The sequence below is a fragment of the Mauremys mutica genome, chromosome 8 (genome assembly GCF_020497125.1).
Source record: "Mauremys mutica isolate MM-2020 ecotype Southern chromosome 8, ASM2049712v1, whole genome shotgun sequence".
NCBI lineage: Eukaryota > Metazoa > Chordata > Testudines > Geoemydidae > Mauremys > Mauremys mutica.
Window position 1 is genome coordinate 10,989,229 of NC_059079.1, and position 21,866 is coordinate 11,011,094.

The 21,866-nt window shown below is 42.0% G+C and overlaps 1 protein-coding gene and 1 long non-coding RNA gene across 2 annotated transcripts; one reads left to right on the forward strand and one right to left on the reverse strand.

Moving 5' to 3' along the window:
- Positions 1-571: 571 nt before the first annotated feature.
- Positions 572-21,484, forward strand: LOC123376092 (protein zyg-11 homolog B-like). Its single transcript, XM_045027813.1, has 14 exons — positions 572-901; positions 1,757-1,922; positions 6,298-7,052; positions 8,400-8,540; positions 9,556-9,732; positions 12,313-12,377; positions 13,531-13,630; positions 13,722-13,775; positions 14,325-14,486; positions 14,567-14,614; positions 15,253-15,450; positions 15,547-15,608; positions 18,065-18,162; positions 20,248-21,484. Exons 1-14 carry the CDS (start codon positions 827-829, stop codon positions 20,436-20,438), a joined length of 2,292 nt encoding a protein of 763 aa, XP_044883748.1. The 5' UTR covers positions 572-826; the 3' UTR covers positions 20,439-21,484.
- Positions 8,460-17,796, reverse strand: LOC123376096. The gene is made up of 3 exons (XR_006581682.1): positions 17,675-17,796; positions 10,621-10,835; positions 8,460-9,276 (listed from the first exon to the last, which is right to left on the reverse strand). It is a non-coding gene; the product is annotated as an uncharacterized LOC123376096 (long non-coding RNA).
- Positions 21,485-21,866: the final 382 nt, after the last annotated feature.

Genomic DNA, 21,866 nt, shown 5'->3' on the forward strand with positions numbered 1-21,866 from the left:
GAGCTTTAAAAAAATCATAAGATTATGTAAAAAATATTTTTTTTGCCTTCTGCTTTTTAAGCCCTTAGGGGGCGCTAAGGTCACATTTTGAAGCTTTCTCCACAGTCACCCGGGCTCAAAACTTACTTTTCTTTTCCACTAAGAAATCTTGGTTCTAGGAGCTGGGGCAGTTTTAAGGAAAAGAATAATTATGCGCCTCATGACAAAATCATGAGCGTTAGCACTACTGAGCTGATTCGTGTGTAAAACCAGAAATCACGGAGACAGGCATCTAAAGTTACCCGGCCTGGCTGGTCTGTTTTAGCACCGTGGGGCGTCATGGGTTGGAAATGATCCCTCAGCGTCTCGTTCTCTTGGACAGAGCTCAGTAGAGACCCCTCCCCGCAGCTCTTGTGTGCGCGTCTGTGAGGGGCCGGACAGGAACCGGGGGCCGTGAGGCCTCCAGGCGGCGATAAACCCGCGGCGGCCTCTCCCGAAGGGAGGCGCTTAAGCGCGTAGGCCGGGGCGGGGCAGGGCCGAGGCGAGTTCCTGCATCATACGGCGGGAGGGGGCGCTGTGAACATTCAGGGGCTGCTCTGGGATCGCCCCATCGATAGCTCGGAGCTCGCGCGTGTTCCCTGGCCCGAGCTCGGGCCGCCACGCCCCGGAAGTGAGCGGGCGGCGCCTGCGCTGTGGCCGGGCTGGGCTCCCGGCGTTCCCGGTAGCGAGGCTGGTGGCCGCGAGCGCCCAGCGAGGCAGAGAAAGCGGCGCGGAGAGGGCGGGGAGGTGTCTCTGCTGCGCAGGCCCGAGCCCCTCGCGCGCGGGGGCGGCCTCCCGCCCACCAGCCATGGTGCGGTTCCTGCACGTCCAGAGCCGGCAGCGGCCGCCGCCGCCCATCTGCAGCGACTGCCCCGCTGTCCAGGTGCGGGGCTGCCCCGGAGCCGGGCGTGGGGGGCGCTGCGGGAGGGGGGCGTGTGTCCGTGTCCCGCCTCTGAGGGGAACGTGGGACAGGGATCCCCGCGGGGTCGCGCTGTTGAGGGCTCTGGAGCACGAACGTGCCCGAGAATGGCTGGATTCCAGGCTAGTCCGTCTCTTCGGGCTCAAACTCCTCTCCTGGGACTCAGGCCCCAGAGGTTCTGAGGTGTAGCTGAGATAAAACACCCGCCCGCGCTGATTACCGCCCTTTAAAAAAAGTAATAATTGATTCTGCCAAAGTGTTGGGTGAGTTTGGGTTGTTACACGTGTGGCCGTGGTGGCCGCCCCTTTAAATCCTGACTTGTGCACGCTACGCATTAATATCAAACAAAACTAAGTGAAAGTGGACTGTTCAGGGTGGGAGAAGGATGCATTTGAAATAGGGGTGGAATGAGGATGTCTGGCCTGTATTAATATGCAGTTTATTCTGCCTGACAACTTATCTGGAGGAGCATCCACAGTCATAAGCTACTCCTAACTGGATGCTTTCATGGCTACGCAGTAAGATAATTTTCAGTTTCGAGTCTGAGTCTGCAGGACCTTTTCATAAAATTTCTATTGATGTCAAGGTGTGGAGAGCTTACAGGTTCGGTTCCTTGAAGTCTGAGGTCTACCATAATAGGTTGCTGTCTCAATCTCTGTAAGCTCCCTCATCCTGATATGTATTGAGCTATATCAAGTAGGTAGTGGGGCAGGAATACTTTGCTTTAACCTGAATTAATCATTGTGAAAGTATTTTGGTTAGTTGTAATTTGATTACAATTTATTAATGTGTGCAGGATTTTTTATTTGCTTACAACAGGCTGAGGCGTCTCCATACTCTTTACTTGACATCTCTTTGAAAGCGCTGACTGCTGACCTAGAGAAGTTTTGTACCGAGAGACAAGATGGAACACTATGCCTGAAAGAATCTGAAAGACTTCCCCAAGAAGTAGCTGATCGATTGCTGCAGACTATGGCATTTCATGGTAAGACAACTGTCTTGGGATCAGCAAGTGTAGATCTGGTGGAAAAGCTGGATGTCAGGCACTTTAGTCATATGAGTTATATTTTTAACATCTGAAATCTTGGAGTAATACCACCTCAAACATTCTTTTCCACCTCAGATTTCACCTTTGGAAATCTGATCACCACCACCTTCAGAAAGTTTGTTCTTTTTACCTTGCCCCCAAAATAATTTATCTTGAATTGATTGCATCTTGTTTCTACTATTACATTTTCTCTTCTGCTTTTCTTAAATTGGAATTATCTAAATTTGAAGGCAACCAAAATTTCCCCCAATTTATGGTCACCTTCCCCCATCCCAAGATTTCAGTGTGCCTCCTTTGCTCACCTAAAAAATGTGAGAAGGGTGGAAATTTATTTTAAAATATTAGTTAACAATATTTATTTTGGTTCCATCTTGGACTTGGTGAAGTTCTGGTGAAGAGTCTGGGAAAGGCAGGGCATGGGTATGTGTGTTGGAGTAAACAATAAAACATCTCACTGGCATCACAAGTTAGAAATATGATCCATTTAATCTCTTTAAATCTTGCTTTCTTTTTTCTTTCAGCTAGTGATGGACACTCTGTTCATATTGTGATTCTGTACTGAGTATGGAGGAATTTTATATAAAAATAAACGAGTGGAACTTTATTTTCATATCACACAGGCCTATCGGGCTTAAGGAATTTAGAGCAGTAAGGAGGGGTCTATGGTGGTTGTTTGCCATCTTGTAGATTATGAAAAGGTTGTGTGGCTATTTTGCTTATTCATAAGATTATCCTTGTCTAAAGTTAATTTAATTGTTTTATGCTTCTCATTAAGCATTAAGTGTTGGAAACTATGAATATCTGATTTTTTTTTTTGAGTGGCCCTAAATGATACAACAATTGGAGTTTCTTAGCAGAGTCATGGGAATAGGATTTTATGTATAAAAGTTTGGGAATAATTACCAGATTTGGTATATTTAAGTATTGTATATTGACTGCAATAAGGAAAGCAAGTTATGTTGTTGCCCTGTGACTTACTGGTGAACTGGTTCATTTCAGGTTAACTAATTTATAGTTACACTTTTATATTTTTCCCTGCTGGCAAAGTTCAGGTAAAATATGTCACAAGCTAGCCTAGTCCTCCTGTGAACAGACCCCCGTGTGTGGTGACTGGAGCCAGCCGCTGAGTCCCATGTGCTACTAAGGCCTCTGAGTTTGGGTAGGAACTGACTGTTGTTCCTAGCTCTGGGTCTCTCAAGCATACTCCTTTGTCTTGGGCCTGGCCTATGCTTAAAAATTAGATCGACCTGGCTTCATTGGTTAGGGGTGTGAAAGAGAACCATAGTGAAGTTGACTTAGCCATGTCTATGCTGGGGGGTTATGTTGACAGAAATATTCTTCTTTTGCCCTAGCTACTGCCTCTTTGAGAGATGGATTAGCGTCATTGATGGAAAATATATAGGATATAGGAAGCGTCTACACTATGGTGATACAGCGGCAAAACTGCAGCATAATAGCTGTGCCACTGTAGTGTAGATATGCTCTTAGGAAAACAACAAACATTCCCCCTCAATGTCAAAGTCTTTCAGCTCAGCAGCCCTTCCTGGTGTCTGGACTTCTTGCTTCTGATGGTGGAATGCTGCCCCTCCTTCCTCAGAGAAGAAGCCTCCTTAAAAAAAGTATTTCCTCTTTCGCCAAGTGGTCAGGCTGGGCAACTCCAGCTCTTCCAGCTATGTGCTTTGATTATAACCTCCATCTTGGGTTAAGACATCCAGTTGGAACTGAAAACCGGGGGATTTTGGCCCCCTCCTCAGACAGGTTTCTGCATAGAGTCCTCTGACTTTCAGAGTCAGCGACTCCTACTTAACAGCAAGCCTGTTCTTCCGTTAGGATAGTCACTCAGAGTAGATGGCCCTGAATGACTTTGTCATGGTTAGCTCTATAAGAGGTATCCGAAACCCCAGTATTATCACACAGTGCCCAGAATAGACTCTCTTTGGTAGGAATTAAACGGTTTTCAGTTCCACCTGGATGTCTTAACCCAAGATGGAGATTATAATCAAAATGGGGTTCACAAAACAAGTTTGTGTCAAATTGTACATTCCATTTTATCTCCCAGGCTGTCACAGTACACATCTAAAGAGAGCAGCTACCAAGGGTGGAAGGGAGCTATTTAAGGTAGCACAAAAGTGTAATGTATGACAGGGTTCAGTCTTGTCATGGTTGTTCAAAGTGTATGTCAGCCTGCTGGTTGAGATGGAGATTTTTTATTGTTAAATTCTTTTTGCTTTGGATGTTTTAGGAAAGACAAAAGGAGGACAATGTTTTTTTTGGTATGCTTTAATAACCTTCATACAGTTCCTGGGTACTTCTCGTCATAGGTTTTCTGACATTAAATACTTAGAAATAATAGGATGAAATTAAGAAAATGAAAATGTAGGCTGTGGAATCATCACTTAAGGTCAGCAGTGGAAGGCCCTTCAGTTGGGACAATTAAAGCTAGATTGAGCGAAGCACTAGGAAAAAGTAGTGCACAAACCATTCTGATATTTAGCTGTTTATACTCTAATCAAGTAAGACTTACACAACAAATCCTTAACTAAAAACTCCAACATCGTCTCTTCCAGACTAACTCTGAGAATTCTGTAGAAGCAGCAAAGAATCCTGTGGCACCTTATAGACTAACAGACGTTTTGCAGCATGAGCTTTCATGGGTGAATACCCACTTCTTCGGATGCAAGCAGTGGAAATTTCCAGGGGCAGGTGTGTATATATAAGCAAGCAAGAAGCAAGCTAGAGATAACGAGGTCAAAGAGAAACTGCTGAGTCTTTAAGGTGCCACAAGTACTCCTGTTTTTTTTGCGGATACAGACTAACACGGCTGCTACTCTGAAACCTGCTGAGCTCCAGTTCATCTGCAAATTTAACACCATCAGCTTAGGACTAAACAAAGATTGTGAATGGCTTGCCAATTACAGAACCAGTTTCTCCTCCCTTGGTTTTCACACCTCAGCTGCTGGAACAGGGCCTCATCCTCCCTGATTGATCTAACCTCGTTATCTCTAGCTTGCTTCTTGCTTGCTTATATATATACACACCTGCCCCTGGAAATTTCCACTGCTTGCATCCGAAGAAGTGGGTATTCACCCACGAAAGCTCATGCTGCAAAACGTCTGTTAGTCTATAAGGTGCCACAGGATTCTTTGCTGCTTCTACAGAACCAGACTAACACGGCTACCCCTCTGATATCTGAGAATTCTGTTTTGTCTTTGCTTCTGCTTGCTGGTTGTGTTTTTTTTCTTGATGTTTCATTGGTTAACACCATGGATAAAATGCACACCATGGCTGAAATGATTCCAACAAATGTTTAAATGTTATACCATACTTCCTAATTTAGGGAACAACTTAAACTAATCTTAACAAAACTCCCACCCTTTCACAAATAATTGAGGCTTGTGCATTTAAATGCTGCCTGATCATTTTTAAATGGTCATGTTAAAATATGTACCATACTTGATAATTCTCACATTTTTTAACATATTCCTGACTGTATCCATAATCTGTTTTCCTGTAGAGTATGTAGAAATGGTGTCCTGATTTATTAGGATATAAGTATAGGGTTAAATCTATATATGCTGTATTTGTAAAGGAGCTCTTGAAAAGACGTGATTGAAAAGCTAACCACCAGTGGATGCTTGAATTTGAGGGACAGCTAAAAGACCATTAACTTATTCTTTTCCCCTTCTCTTGCTCTTCTCACAAGCACACAGTCGTGATCTTTAAGGGGGAATTTTTATGGTTCTGTTAGCTCTCTAACAAGCTGGAATATCAGTGTGTGTGTATAAATCTACCATTTAACATGAAAAGAGAACATCAAGGAGTTTGTACTTCAAGTTATAGTCTGTTTTTACTCTCAAATACTTATTGTATAATGAACAGTATAGAACATAATGAAGATTTTTAGTCAGAATAGAGAGTTTAGTAACAGTGTTTCCACCAAGCCCACAAAGGTGAGGTACCCTGTATCCAGTGTAAAAGAATGTATCCCTTGCCGCATACATGTTTAGGATGTAATATGTGTTTTTATTGTGAGGAAGGCTATAACACTTTATCAGTTCACTGCCATAAGCCTTTTTGAGGATTCAAAACATGAGGAAGGAGAAACATCTCCTTTCAAAATCCATTTATTCTTCTCAGTTTCCTGCTCATAGATTGTTTCCTTACCTTCTAAGAATAATCCTTACAATTTTCTCATGTATGAATATGCCTCCTGGCTAAAGTGCACTGAACATGAGGGATGAAATAGGAGCACTTTCTATAGTTCCGTTACATTGCTGTCTGCTGTAACACACTTATTGCTGTTTCCCAATAGAGCTGCTGAATGATGGAACTGTGGGCATTTTCCGAGGTAACCAAATACGCTTGAAACAAGCTTGCATCCGGAAAGCAAAAATATCTGCACTATCTTTCAGAAAAGCATTCTGCCATCATAAGCTAATAGAACTTGATGCTACAGGGATGAATGCAGACATTTCTATTGCAGATATTGTAAGTGGACTTGGTAGCAATAAGTGGATCCAGCAAAATCTTCAGTGCCTTGTACTGGACTCATTAAGACTTTCCCTGACAAATCCATATGAAAGGTGCTTCAATCAATTGCCTGGTCTTCGTGCTTTGAGCATTACCAATGTTCGCTTCCACAATGAGGATTTAGTGGAGATTGCTTCACTTCCAAGGCTGGAAAGTTTGGATATATCCAACACTTCTGTCACTGACATAACTCCACTTCTCGCCTGCAAGGATCGACTTAAGTCTCTCTCTATGCACTACTTGAAGTGTTTAACAATGACTACGCCCCAAGTCTTGGATGTCATAAGACAACTAAAGTATTTGAACCACCTCGATATTTCGGATGATCAGCAGTTTACATCTGATATACCCGTCTCTTTACTAGAACAGAAAGACATCCTACCTCACCTAGTGTCTTTGGACATTTCTGGCAGTAAATACATTACTGATGAAGCTGTAGAAGCATTTGTCAAACAGCGACCTGCAATGCAGTTTGTGGGACTACTTGCTACTGATGCCGGCTACTCCGAATTCCTTTCGGGAGAAGGAAACTTGAAGGTTTGAGTTTAAAAAAAAAAAAAAAAGACACATTTGCATGCAAAAGGAAGTGTGATCTGCTGTGTTGTGTAGGAAGTAGAGCCAGGAACTCTGAATCCTACTCCCAGTAGGGTAAAAAAAGAGTTCAGGGAGAGGAGCAAAGATATGTTATTTAGCTCTTCTTTGCCCCACTTCTCTCTGACTAATCCTGTCCTAATGAAAGTAACTTTGAGAATAAATCTAGTAAGGGTCAAAACAGTTTGTGCAGTTAACAGTTGAGCTTGTTGAATATCGGGAATGGAAAAAAATTAAAATTAAAATAAAATTGATTACTTCAATGAAAAAGACAAAAGAAGTTGTAGACTAACATTACTAGTGTTTGTCCAGCTCTGTTCTGCTGCCCGAAGTTAAAATGAGCAAAAAATTGAATTGAGACAGACAACTGAGTTGAGGTGAGAGCAGTTTTGTTTAGTGGTCTTGCCTAGATGCATTTATCCTCCATATGGAGCACTAACAAACTGCTGTGTTGTGTTTGAACTATTTCCATGGCTCTGGGAAGAGCCTGGACAGAGCTCAGGTTCGAGGTCTTTGAACAGAAGGCGCTGTCACAATGCAAAGAATTTATCTGGAGAATTTTCTAAGTATATTCTTAGATTACTACATGTGAGTTATATTATAGCTCAGGGGTGGGCAAACCACAGCCCATCGGATCTTTTAATCCAGACTTCAAGCTCCCATTGGGCGGCTCCTGGAAGCTGGGCTCTGCGTGGCTCCCAGAAGCAGTGGCATGTTCCCCCTCCAGCTCCTATGTGTAGGGGTAGCCAGGGACTCTATACACTGCTCCCGCCCCAAGCGCTGACTCTGCAGCTCCCATTGGCTGGGAACTACAGCCAATGAGAACTGCAGGGGTGGTGCCTGCAGATGGGGCAGTGTGCCAAGCTGCCTGGCCAGTGCCTCGCCTCTGCGTAGGAGCCAGAGGGGGGACATGTCACTGCTTCCGGGAGCTGCTTGAGGTAAGTGCTGCCCGGAGCCTGTGCCCCAACCCCCAGCCCTGATCCCTCTCCCACCTTCCAAACTTCTCATTCCCAGCCCGGAGCACCCAACCAGAGCCCTCACCCGCCGGCACCTCAACCCCCTGCCCCAGCCTGGAGCCCCCTCCCGCTCTCCAAACCCAGATGTGGCCCTTAAGCCAAAAAGTTTGCCCACTCCTGTTATAGCTAGATGACGGCTTGCTCATTGTAACTTCATATTTTGAATGGTTTTGGATAAGACTAATTTATTTGCACAGTTTCAAAAGATCCAACTTGTTAAAGGTAACGTGAAATTTTCCAATTAAACTTCAGTGTATTAACTGTTTTGTGCCCCCAGGTATCGGGAGGAGCAAATGAGATTCAGATTTCTGAAGCTCTGAAGCGTTACAGTGAGCGGTCATACTTTGTGAAGGAGGCTTTCTTTCGTCTCTTCACCCAGACGTGTTTTATGAGAATAACTAAGCCTGAAATCTTAAAGGTAAAAATGAATTGCTGGTGAGAGTAAATATCAATATATTTGTTGGGGTGTGTGTGTGTGTGTGTGTGTGTAAAGATCTGTAACTCATCAGGTACACATCCCAGACTCTTCTCCCTTCCCTTGAGTTAGCTGGTATGCTGAGTGGGGTTATTTCAGAAGTACACTTGCAGGAGTAATCCAGGTGCTGTAATCTCCTTTCCTGTTGATCATAACTATCACAGCAGGTAACAAAGGAAGAGATGGATTTGGGGAGAGTTTATGCTTTTCCCTTCCAGAATTTTAGAGATTAGGGCCAATACCCTTAAATGGATTTGGATTTAAATGGGGAGTTGATAAAGACATGCTTTGTTTGTTTCCTCCATTTAGGATTCTGACTGCAACGTGATGGAATTGGCTGTAGCTTTTGCAGTCAATTCTAGGTAGAACACGTTGACTAGTCCAGCATGTTAGTTATGAAAGTATGGGTGGGACTGACTAGGTCTGCATCTGGTGCAATTTTGTGTTTAATCAAGGATCACAGAAGACATTCCCAGCCACTTCTTAGGTGTCCTGGATAAGCAGTGAAGGTCTGCCCTCTTGCCATCCCCAATACTCATTCTCCATTGGCTATTGGAGGTCAGATGCCATCAGGTGCAGTCATAGATCTTGCCTCTTCCCCAGGGTGTGCCCCCTTTTCACAATAATATCACTTCAATCTCCCCCCAAATTTAGTTTGGGGTCACTGTCCTTTCACATCCTGCGGATAGTAGGACATATCATGGAATGGAGAAAAACTCACACCCTTCTCTAGGTGATATGATTGCAGAATAAAATTGATTTTCGCCATTACAATCCTACTGCGCTACTAAGAGGGTGCACTTCTGGGTATACTTGTTGCATTTGGTTAATAACTATTTAAAATATTCAGTAATCATAATTAGAAGTGCATCATAACTTGTACAATGCAGTATTGTGACTGTCTTACAAAATTAGAAATATGAGATCTTATTATGTGAACATAACTTTTCTATTTCAGCTTGTGATTGTTGGAATGAGAAATCACCCCTTGGACTTGGCAGTGCAGTTAACTGCTAGTGCGTGTTCTCTTAACTTAACTAGACAGGGTCTGTCTGCTGGCATGCCTGTTCGTCTGCTATCCGATGTGATCCATTTACTACTCAAAGCCGTGGAAAACTTTCCTGAACAGCAACAGGTAAAAGGGCAGGGAGCACAATTTTAATTCGCGTCTCCTAACAAGGAGGGCTATAATATAAAGCAGAACAAGTATGTTTCTGCTCTGAGAAGGCTTCATCGGTATTGATGTACTGATATTTTGTTCAAATCCAAATGAAATGCCACAATTAGCAGAAAAGACCAGATTTGTAGAATCTGTGGGGTTTTCCCCTAATTTCTCCCTTCTGCTTTGCATCAGTAGAGGCCAACACTAAGGTTGGATGACTGGTGCTCTCTCTACTCTCATGCAGCTTAACAATTTTCTTTTTTGTTTTACTATTTATAAATTATGTATGCCATTAATTTTAACATTCAGATTCCTCTACAGTGTTAACCTTGCCTTGTCATGTTTCATCTTTGCTCTGTATTAGCAGACTTCTTATATGTCACTTAATATAGTATAATGAGTACACTTAATTACACAGAAGAATAAATCGAGAATAAGTAGTCTGAAATACATAGAAAGCTGTCATCCTGATTGTATGAAAATACAGGAAATGCAGGCTGGACTCCTGGGAAAGTGAGGAGACTGACAGATGTGTTATAAAGCATGTACTGTTGTTCTTAACCAATATTTGTGAATTGGTGTAAGTGGTGAAATGCCATAAAATTACTCCTGAATTTTAAAGAAGACCAAACAACAACAAACTCTGCTTGCATCACCGCTGAAAGTCTCCTGCTTTTCCTGTGCAATCAAATGTGGAGCTACATCAGAGTTGTCTTCTTATGGGAAGTATAACTAAAATCTCAATTCTCACTGAGACATCGGCATCATTCACAGCTAGGGAAATATTGAAGCAGTGACAGACATTTTAAGGACTGTACTGGAAATGGGTATAATTAGTAGATATTTACTAATCGAAGTTACCTTTCAAGCTAGCTGTCCTCTGTACAATGTAGAAATCTCTCTTGCTGTATAAAGAGACTTGCAGTATTCTTGCTGTCATGAGGCCTCAGGTGCATTTTAGTATTGGCATAACTTAAAAAGAATTATTAGAAGCTTGTCTTTCAGCAAGCAGGTGAAATTAGTCTGGCACAAATTCAGTCATTACTTCCTCCACAGCAATTAGATTTCTTTAATTTCTGTTCAGAAAGAAGAAATAGCAATTCCAATATTTGCAATTCCACATCGAGGACTGATGGGTAGTGCTTTCTGTGTGGGTAACTGAATTGGTGGTGGCTTGAGATCTCCCACTTACTCCTATCCTCTCATAAGTCGAAAAAGCTAACAATGCTAGCCACCATTAGGAAAGGGCTAGCTAATAAGAGAGCAAATATCATTATGCCACTATATAAATCTGTGGCACACCCACACCTTGAGTACTGTGTGCAGTTCTGGTTGCCCTATCTCAAAAAAGATATATTAGATGTGGAAAAGGGCAAGAAAATTATTACAGGTACGAAACAGCTTCTGTATGAGGAGAGATTTAAAATACTGAGACTGTCCAGCTTGGAAAAGAGATGACTAAGAGGGGATGTGGTAGAAGTCTATAAATGGTTTGAATAGGGAATTGTTATTTACCCTTTCACATAACCAATGAATTAATAGGCAGTAGTTTTAAAACAAACAAATGGATGTACTTCTTCACATAACACTGTCAACCTGTGGAACTCATTGGCAGGGGACATTGTGAAACCCAAGGTCTGATTGGGTTAAAAATAATTAGATAAATCCATGGAGGATAAGTCCATCACTGTCTATTAGCCAAGATGGTCATGGTCACAACCTCATTCTCTGGGTGGCCCTAAACCTCCGACTGCCAAAAGCTGGAACTGGATGAAAGGGGATGGATCACTCAGTAATTGTGTTTTCTGTTGTCTCTTTGAAGCTGCTGGCATTGGCCACTGTCAGAAGCCAGGATACTGGGCTAGCTGGATAATTGATCTGATCCCATATGCCCCTTTTACATTATTATGAGATAGCACACACTAAACTAAGTAATGGTTAGTGGCAGCAATATTCATGTGCTTTTCTTGAATCCAGTCCGGGCTGATGGCAAAGGCTGTTAAGGAAATGCTTTAGATCCAAAGCTGTGATACAGCCAACTGTAATCTTGTAGGATGGTAACAGTCTGCCTTTCTTGCAACACTGAATTCATACAGCTGATACTGACCCTTGAGGAGAGGTTAAGGCTGGTAGTGGGGACTCGGAATGAGATTTTACAAAGAGGTCCAATTCTTAGACAACTTTGAATATGAATTAAAAAAATCTCACAGCAAGATAAAATTTAACATCTTCCCCCATTCCAAAAACCTCCTTGTACGATAAAGTTAAGTAAGGAACAAAACTGGACTCATTAATATCATAGATTCTAGGGGGGATTGCATTATCTGTACTGCAGAAGCCTTTATATTGTTTAAGATTTTGTTTATGGTATCTCAATTCCATCCTTTGCTTGTTTAATTATTTGTGTCTAATAATACAATACATGGTTCCCTAATGATTAGTGAACTGCAAAATTATTATAAAATAAAATATGAGAGCGCGCTTCTGTAACTTCATAAAATCTTTTTCTCTTCTCCCCCTCGCTCCCCCCCAAAAAAACAAAACAAAAACCAGCTACAGAAGAATTGCCTCCTCCTCCTATCTAGTGTCAGGATCCTTCAAGATGTTCCATTTAACAGGTAAGTGACAACCCAATACATTGAAATAGGATGTCAAGCAGCATGTCAGATATTTGGAACAAATTTTCTTTTTTCTGTTTTTTTTTTTTTATCATAACTTTCATCTTTAAACTTTCTTTTGTGGATCCTCAATTAACTAGTCTTCTGACTTGTCATTCAGAAATTTTAGGTTCGCTTCCTAGGGCCTGATTCTTGCTTATAGACTCATAAACTGCAAGTAACTCCACGGAAGCTGATGGTGTTACATTTGTACAAAGCTGGTGGGAGATCAGACTGGCAGTAAAATCTTGGCCCAATTGACGTCAATGGCAAAATTCCTGTTGACTTTGGAAGGGTCAACACTTCAAGATTTCTAGCTCCCTGGACATGTTCATCTGCTGGAGGGAAAGGCAGTTGCCTTGTATATGACTTCAGTGATCTTTCTTATCTGGCAGTGGTGTTAATACACTATTGATGTCATTGTTGTGGTAGCCGGGGAGGTCCCAGGATATTAGAGAGACAAAGCGAGCAAGGTAATATCTTGTATTGGAACAGCTGTTGGTGAGAGAGACCAGCTTTCGAGCTACACAGAGCTCTTCCTCATGTCTTCCTGAAGAAGAGCTCTGTGTAGCTCCAAAGCTTGCGTCTCTCACCAGCAGAAGTTGGTCAAATAAAAGATATTACTTCACCCACCTTGTCACTCTGTTGATGACATTGGCACTTGACTGCCTGGAGGGAGGAATGGGTGACGGAAGCAGAAGGTACGAGGGGAGGATTCTTTGCTCTGACAGGAAGAAAGGGAAACCTTTCTTCAGATGTGGAGAGGGGGTTTGGTGGTAGTTCTGTTAGTAACAAAAGGCATCACTCATGCATTAATAATGAGTTATTTATTGTTGCTCACTTAGTCATTTTTTAGATAATCTTTTAAAACTATTGGATCCCTCTTAGCATCTTTCTTGTGGCCTGATCAAAGGCTGCTATAAATTAGTCTTTGTTATTGCCCGTTTTCGGGGGTGAGGAGAGGATATGCAAAAACCAAGCTTGTGCTTTTCTATCCTTTGGAAACTAAGCATGTTTCCTTCCGTTTCCAGAGGTTGATATGAGAACCCTAGAGTCTGAGATGCAAGATGAATTTTAAGTTTAGTATAACTTATACTCTGCTGTCATAATCTAGGTTTGAAGCTGCCAAACTTGTTATGCAGTGGCTGTGTAACCATGAAAATCAAAATATGCAAAGGATGGCAGTGAATATAAGCTCTATTCTAGCTTTGAAGGTATGAGACTTAAATTTGGAAATGTTCAAACTTCTGTTTCCTAATTTTCAACAGATATTTCAGATACTCATGTAACATTATTTACTTGCAGCTTTCATCTGAGCAAACAACGCAACTCAGTGCAGAACTCTACATCGTTGTGGGGGTGAGTTGCACATCTCTGTGACATTCTTTGTCACCAGATATTAAACCAACATCATGAGAAAAATGACTCAGTTCTGAGCAACCCACATTTGTACAGCACAGAGCATGATGGGGCTTAAGGTCTTTTGGTGCTTTCACAATATCGATATGAATTATTACTAATGTCTGCAATGAGAATCAAAGTCAAAATCTAAAACCAGGGCCGGCTCCAGACCCCAGCGCGCCAAGCAGGCGCGTGGGGCGGCCCTTTCCCGGGGGGGGCGGCATTTGGCTCCGGCATGACTGCGGCGGGTCCCCTCTTCCCGCGGCTCCGGTTGAGCTCCCGCAGGCATGACTGCGGCGGGTGCGCTGGTCCCGCGGCTCGGACGGAGCTCCCGCAGGCGTGCCTGCTGATGCTCCACCGGAGCCGGGACCAGCGCACCCGCCGCAGACACTTCTGCCCCGGCCGCGGGACCGGGGAAGGGCGGCGGAGCGCGCCGCCCTGCTTGGGGCGCCCTAATTTATAGAGCCGCCCCTGTCTAAAACCTTATTTTTTGCTTTTCCTTTACAGGAACTTCTTGAAATAGTTGAACAGAAAACAAATTTGAATGAAGTCGATACTACTTTCATGTTTACCCTGAGTGCACTTTGGAATCTCACTGATGAATCCGCTACCACCTGTAGGCACTTCATTGACAACCAAGGGTTAGAACTCTTCATGAGAGTCTTAGAGGTGAGAGTGTGACTGATTGTGGTAGATTGCTAGCATACATCAAACCTCTATTTAATGATGACCTTTGTTTGTCTTGACAGTGTTTTCCATCTGATTCAGCTATACAACATAAAGTTCTTGGCCTTCTGGTAAGATCAAAATCAAGTTCTGTTTTAAAAGAAGCATTAGTTTTCTGTTACTTGTTTCTGTTTAACTTTCAGTTAGGAAATACCTGGAGGGCATGTTAACTTACTTTTAAATTGTAAGGGAGAAAATCTCTCTTTACTAAAGGATCAGTTTATATCCTTAGACACTCATCTCAGCATCATTTTTACATTACACTGATGATTTTCTGAAAACCAGTTTACAGTACATGGATTAAAATAGAAATAACCATTCAGCGGTCAAGGCATTTCCTTCAGTACTTCCGCAGAGGTTAGGGGAGCAAGTGAAATGAGTACAAGTACCCAAAAGAAGATAAAGGTCCAGTTCTGCTCCTGCTGAACTTGATGGCAAAACTCTTGTTAAATTCTGGATTGGACTCAAAATTAAGTAATGTAACAAAATATGCACTGTAGGTGAGGGTTTGGTAGTGGGTTTTTTTATTTGCTTCAGTTTGATTTTTAGGTATTGAAGCTTTCAGAGTATCAACTATGTTGTTATAGAAAATGGGAGGTTATAAGGCTCATCATCCTTTAGAAGAAATGTATTTACTTATCATAATGCTTATGAACGTTGTATATGCTGCTTGTGCACACTGATTTTTTTCACCTATTCTGTCTTACAGAACAATGTAGCAGAAGTGAGAGAACTTCAGTCTAAACTAATGTGGAAGGACTTTGTAGACCGTCTCAGTGAATTATTGTGTAGTGCTGAGATAGAAGTCAGTTTCTTTTCAGCTGGGATTATTGCTAATTTACTATCTCGAGGAGAGCAGGCCTGGACACTGAGTCAAACCCAAAGAAAATCTCTGATTGAACAACTGGTACGCTGGCTAAAACTGATACCCTAGTTATATTCTAGTACAGTGCTTGTGCGGTTTACTGTAAATATTATAATAATTAGTTTTGTATCTTTACAGCATTCAACCATTTTGAAGTGGCCAACACCAAAATGTAAGATGGTAGCATTGGTTGCCTACAGGTAATGAATTCGGAATAATGTCTTGACAATATTAACTCTTCTCCTGTTTCTGAAGTTTGTGTACTTACTGTATTTCTGCTGCTGCCGCCACCAACCTCTTCACCCTAAATGTTCTCCTTTATGGAACACTGCTTTTGTAGCAGATCTCTTGGACATGTTTGGGCAGGGAATGGAGGGGCGAAAAGCCATTTTGGAGCCTGCTGAAATACTGTTCTAGGTAGTTCTAACCAGCTAAAATAATACATACCGTTCACAGGAACCAGATTTGGGTCCTGCACCTATGACTTCAACATCCCAAGCCTTTTTTTTTTTTTTAGGAGCATATAAATTGCTATGCTGCATTACACTGGTGGCTTATAGTGTAGTATCCTGTCTGTGAGAGTGTCCAGTACTACCAGATGTTTCTGGGGAAGTTGCAAGATACCCTATAGCTGAAAATTTATAGAATTGGGCTGTTAAAGGATGCTTTTGCCTAACTTCTGTCAGTTAGAAATTGGCTTAAATCCTGCAGCACGTGGCTTTCTCTTTTTAAAATAATAAAAACCACCACAACCTAATGTAATTGTGGATGCTCCCATTAGCCATATGGCTGTCTTAAAGCTTTATAAATCCTGCCAAGGCGTTGGCCTCTCATGAATGAGTTCCATAGGTCACTCTTGTGGAGGTGTTTTTAAAATTTTCCTTGAATTAGTATTAAACTTAATGGTTTTCAATTTTGTCCTTTTTTTTCTTATTTAGAGTATAAATGGGAACGTGATTTTTTTCCCCCATATGCCATTAATTATTTTATATATCTTTACCCCTTCTTGTTCATCTAGAGTCTAAACTAAACAATCCCAATCTCTTTCCATATGGAAGGCTTTCCATGCCTCTCATCACTTATTACCTATTTACAGAATCATATAGATGTAGGGCTAGAAGGGACCTTGAGAGGTCATCTAGTCCAGCCCCCTGTGCTGAGGCAGGACCAAGTAAACTAGACCACCCCTGACAGGTGTTTGTCTAATCTGTTCTTAAAGACCTCCAACAATGGGGATTCTACAGCATCCCTTCAAAGCCTATTCCAGAGCTTGAACTATCCAAGTTTTTCCTATCTAACCTAAATCTCCTTTACTATAGATTAAGTCCATTACTTCTTGTCCTACCTTCATGGACATGGAGAACAATTGATCACCAGATACTCAGTGGTTTGAGCATTGGCCTGCTAAACCCAGGGTTGTGAGTTCAATCCTTGAGGGGGCCACTTAGGGATCTGGGGCGAAATCAGTACTTGGTCCTGCTAGTGAGGGCAGGGGGCTGGACTTGATGACCTTTCAGGGTCCCTTCCAGTTCTATGAGATAGGTATATCTCCATATATCATTATAACAGCCTTTAACATATCTGAAGACTGTTATCAGGTCCCTCCTCTGTCGTCTTTTCTCAAGACTAAGTATGTCCAGTTTTTTTAACCTTTCCTCATAAATCAGATTTTCTAAACCATACATCATTTTTGTTGCTCTTCTCTTGACACTGTTCAAATAGTCCGTATCTTTCTAAAGTGTGGTGCCTAAAACTGGACACACTACTGCAGCTGAGACCTCACTAGTCCCAAGTGTAGTGTAGGACTTTTGCCTCCTGTGTCCTACATATAGCCTACATTCTCTGTGACTCAGTCTTCACATCATGATTTGAAGACTTCAGTAACTCAACCAGAGGTTAGAAGTCTATTACAGGAGTGGGTGGGTGAGGTTCTGTGGCCTGCAGGAGGTCAGACTAGATGATCATGATGATCTCTTCTGGCCTTAAAGTCTGAGTCTGTGTGACACTTCCATTAATTCAGCCCAGAATATTAGGCTTTTTTGCAACTGTGACCACATTTAGACCACATCAAGATCACATTTCCTATGGGTTTTTTTTATGAGACTGTCACATGGGACTGTGTCAAAAGCCTTACTATAAAATCAAGATGTATCGTATCTGCTTTCCCCCCAACATGCGCTACACCAGAAATTATGTCAAAGAGGGAAATTAGATTGGTTTGGCACAATTTGTTCTTGTCAAATCCATGTTGGCATTTACTTCTTACCCTGTTATTCTCTCTGTGCTTACAAATCAATTGTTTGCTTAATTCCAGCATCTTTCCAGGTGTCAAAGTTAGGCTGACTGTTCTGTAATTCCCTGGGTCCTCATCCATCCTCCATGAGTTCTGGAAGATAATTATTTATTAAATACTTTTATTGCTGCTGCTATTAGAGAGTGACTAGAACTAGCCCCAGTATCCCAGAGGAGGGTCTACCATTGACTTCCATAATGGTATTACAGTGTACTTGAGTGTTTCCTGGGTGTTTAATGCAGAATCCAACACTGTATGAGGATACCTAAAGCTTAATGTGTTGAGACAGCATAGTTACTCTGAAATAAAGGTACCCAGTATCCCCATGACTTCACCAAATATATTTCTCTTTTAAACCCATAGATCCTTGAATCCTTTCTATCCATTACTTGACTGCTTCACGATATCTGGGGTTCAGCTGTGGGCAGTGTGGGCTATGCAGCATGTCACCTGCAAAACTCGTATGTATTCAACTTTACAGTTTAATCTTTTAATATGAAATAGGATGGTTCTCATGTTCACTCATAAGCCTGTTGGATAAGTACATCAAAGTTCAAATCATTCTTTGCTGACCTCTTACTCATATAGGGTTTATGTTGGATAGTAAACAGTAGTCTCATTCCATTCAATGACTCAAAACATTGTAACAAGCTGAGATACAGTTCCTTGGTTTTTAAACTGATCTGTGTTTAGCGACAATAGGGTAGTAAATAAAATGGCTGGTCAGGATGAATTTGTCTTTTATATAAATCTCATGAGTAAGGCTACGTTTTAGTCATAGGATTTTTAGTAAAGTCATGGACGGGTCATGGGCAATAAACAAAAATTCACGGGCTGGTGACCTGTCCCTTTCTTTTACTATATACCCCTGACTAAATCTGGGGGTGCCTGCTGGGGGTGGGGTGGGGGGCTGGCTCCAGGGTGCCTGCTGGTGCTGGGGGTGGAGGGCTGGCTCCTGGGTGCCCGCTGGAGCTCAGGGGTGGGGAGCGGCCCAGGACCACTGTCAGGGGCCTGCCAGGACTGCTGCTGCCACTGCTGTCAGGGGGTGGCTCGAGACTGCCAGCAGGGGCATGCTGGGATTGCCACTGTCACTGCTGTCAGGGGGCAGCCCAGGACCACCGCCACTGGCGGGGGACCAGTGAGGCTGGCCCCCAGGCGGACCTGCTGTCAGGCACATCTGCAGGCTGCAGAAGTCATGGAGGTCCCAGAAAGTCACGGTATCCGTGACAGACTCACAGCCTTACTCATGAGTAAGTAATGCAATTCTGCAAACAATGTATTCTCTTTAAATTGAAAAAAACAATCCCATAGAGTTTACAGATGTATTGTAACTAACAAGTCTCATTGCTGCTTGCTTTGTTTTTTTATGTGAATGTGAATGTGTACATGTGTGTGAGAGTTGATGGATGTGTCATCCCTACTCACCCCATTGCTTTTGGGACTTTACTGTTCTGCTCCTGAGCATTTCCTAAGTTGTTTTCCAGACCATCAAACTAAATGGCAATTTTTATGAGGAATATTTCTGTGTAAGGGAGCAGTTACCAAAAGTACTTAGGATATCAAAATGAACATAACCCAAGTGTTTGGAAATTATTATAACGTTTGGCAGATACACCAAGTTTCTACCTTAAAGCAGGATAACATCAGAATACTTATTCTCAGGATAAATGAGATGGGATCTGTGCCTACATTATGCTGTAGGGGTTGCAGTGAGTTGAAAAAGAGGGTATAATTGGAGCTGCTATTGAGCCAGTTCCCCAGCATGGTGTTCGTGGCACCGTTCTGTTGGAGGTTCTGTGTTTCAGAGGAAACTTTTTAAAACTGAAGTTCTGATCTTTTTTAAAAACGCTGTAGTCCTCTTCAGAATAGGGTTTTCCCTACTATTTCCTGCAGTGTCAGGGTGGATGCTGTAGTCCACACCTCTTCCTGCCCTAAACTGTTGTGTAGCATGGCCGTATGCCATATTCCACCTCAGGGGCAGCTCTAACAGTGTGGAGTGAAGTGGTCTGTAGTAGTTTATAAATTTGTAAAGAGTATTGTGGACTACAAAATCATTTATGTAATGTACATCAAATAATTAGACCCATGTGTGATCACTGGGTGGCTTTAAAGAGCTTTACATTGTATAGTCAGCCAATCTGCATATGCGTGCACTAAAGTCAATGTCAAATTAGTAGCCTGTTTATAACTCAGTTTTTAATAAACTAGTTTGATTCCAAATCCTGTTCCAGTTCATTTAACTATATCTGGGAAATGTTGACCCTCCCCTCTATACTTAACAATGTTATTACTCTAAGGATGGTATTTCCAAAAGCACTTGGCGTTAGCATTATTCTGCCCTCATTGAAGTCCTTATAAATGGGAACAACCAATCCAATGCTGAGTACTAATGCATCACTAATTATGTAGTCTAAATATTGGCTGAAGTCAGAGGCAGCATAACTGCATTAGTTAACACTTGAATTTTTCTCCTAATGTAAGTTGTCATTTTGACACTCTCTTAGCAAAGTCCCTAATAAAGATGCACTTTCTCTCTCTCATTTCAGCTGCCCGGTACTGTAGCATGCTAATTGAAGAAGGTGGCTTGCAGCACTTGTATGACATCAAAGAAAACAATCAGACTGATCCAGCTGTTCTGCGAATCAACAGTGAGATACTAGACACTGTAGAGACACACATGATGTACTATGGGAGACCTAAATATTTAAAGAAGCCACAAACCAAATCAAATGGATAGCTGTAGATAAAACTCTAATTTTCCTTTGTTATAATCCTTCACTAACTGTACTGAGAGTATCTGGTACTATTGATCACTGCTTAAGATGGGCATTCCTATAAGATTACTGCTGCTTGCATTGAGGAGGGCTTGTACAGCCAGAGTCCTCTAGGAATGGCTCGTTTTGTGACTTGACTTTTGAGGCGGGACATGAGGCTTTGGGATAGATTTTTAAAAGTATTTAGGTGCCTAAAGATGCAGATAGGTGTGTAGATTCTTATCTGCATCCTCAGTTGCCTAAATACATTTAAAAAGCCAGCCCTTCACCCCCTCAGTTACTGTTTGGAAACTGCTCCCATTTGGTTTGTCAGGCAGGGCTTGCACAGAATGCTATGTGCTTGCAAGTCAGCATTTTTACACTCAAGTCTTCGTGCTCACTTCTCACTGTGACCAAAGTGTGCCCAGGGCCATCCCCAACTGAATCTTCAAAGTCACTTGTAAGCAGTGTCCCTTTTCTAGTCTTGCCAACACTGGACCACTATCCTAGTCTTTCCATGTTGCATCAACAATGTTTGAAATGCTTTGTGGTATAGAAAGGAATAACTGGATCAGCTCCACTAGAGGTATGCAATAGGAATAGGCAGGAAAAACTTTAAAAATTAATCAAAAGTTAGCAGTATAGAGCTTCTGCGCGCCCACCAAAAAAACCAAAACCAAACATGAAACTCAGTGGGTAAGAGAAAATACCTGAGATTACTTGTTTCTAATACAGTACCCAGAATATTTGGTCTCCTTACAGGCAGACTAACGGTTGCTTTAGTGTTTCCAAATTCTGTCTAGCAATGCACACACTTTCCCACTGACTTTAGTGGGAGTGAAGTACAGGTCATGGGAGGGTAGAATTTGACTGTGTTGTGCAGTGAATTATATCTCCAAAGAATTATAGTCCAAAATATCACCAATGTTCTGTGTAAATGTCATTGCTATGAAACTGTAAATTTAAAACTATAATGGGAGTCTTCCAAAGGCTTTTTTAAGTTTTCATACAATAAAATATAAAAAACAGGTCTAAGAACAGTGTTTACACCTGTATGGAATTTGGAGTTCTGTTGAAAGAAATGGAGACTGTGCAACATGCAAGTGTCTTGATTAAAGTGTAATTGTTGAAGTAAATGGTGCCATGAATTCAGGGTTCTATTGTTTCAGTGTTCCGTAAGTGTCTCCTTTCTGGAAAGAAGATGTGGGTGAGGGCCCTGAGAGGTTGCTCTGCACTGAGTACTGGGAAATTCCAGTGTGGTTTCCCTTCTCTTAATCAACTCATTTCCCCCTCCCTTTTTTTTAAAATTCACATCAAAGTACAGTAAAAATCCATCACACTTACAGGGTGATGCTGAATGTTTTACATGTTTATCTTTATCCAAGGTAGTTAAGTGAATTTTATCAGATTTA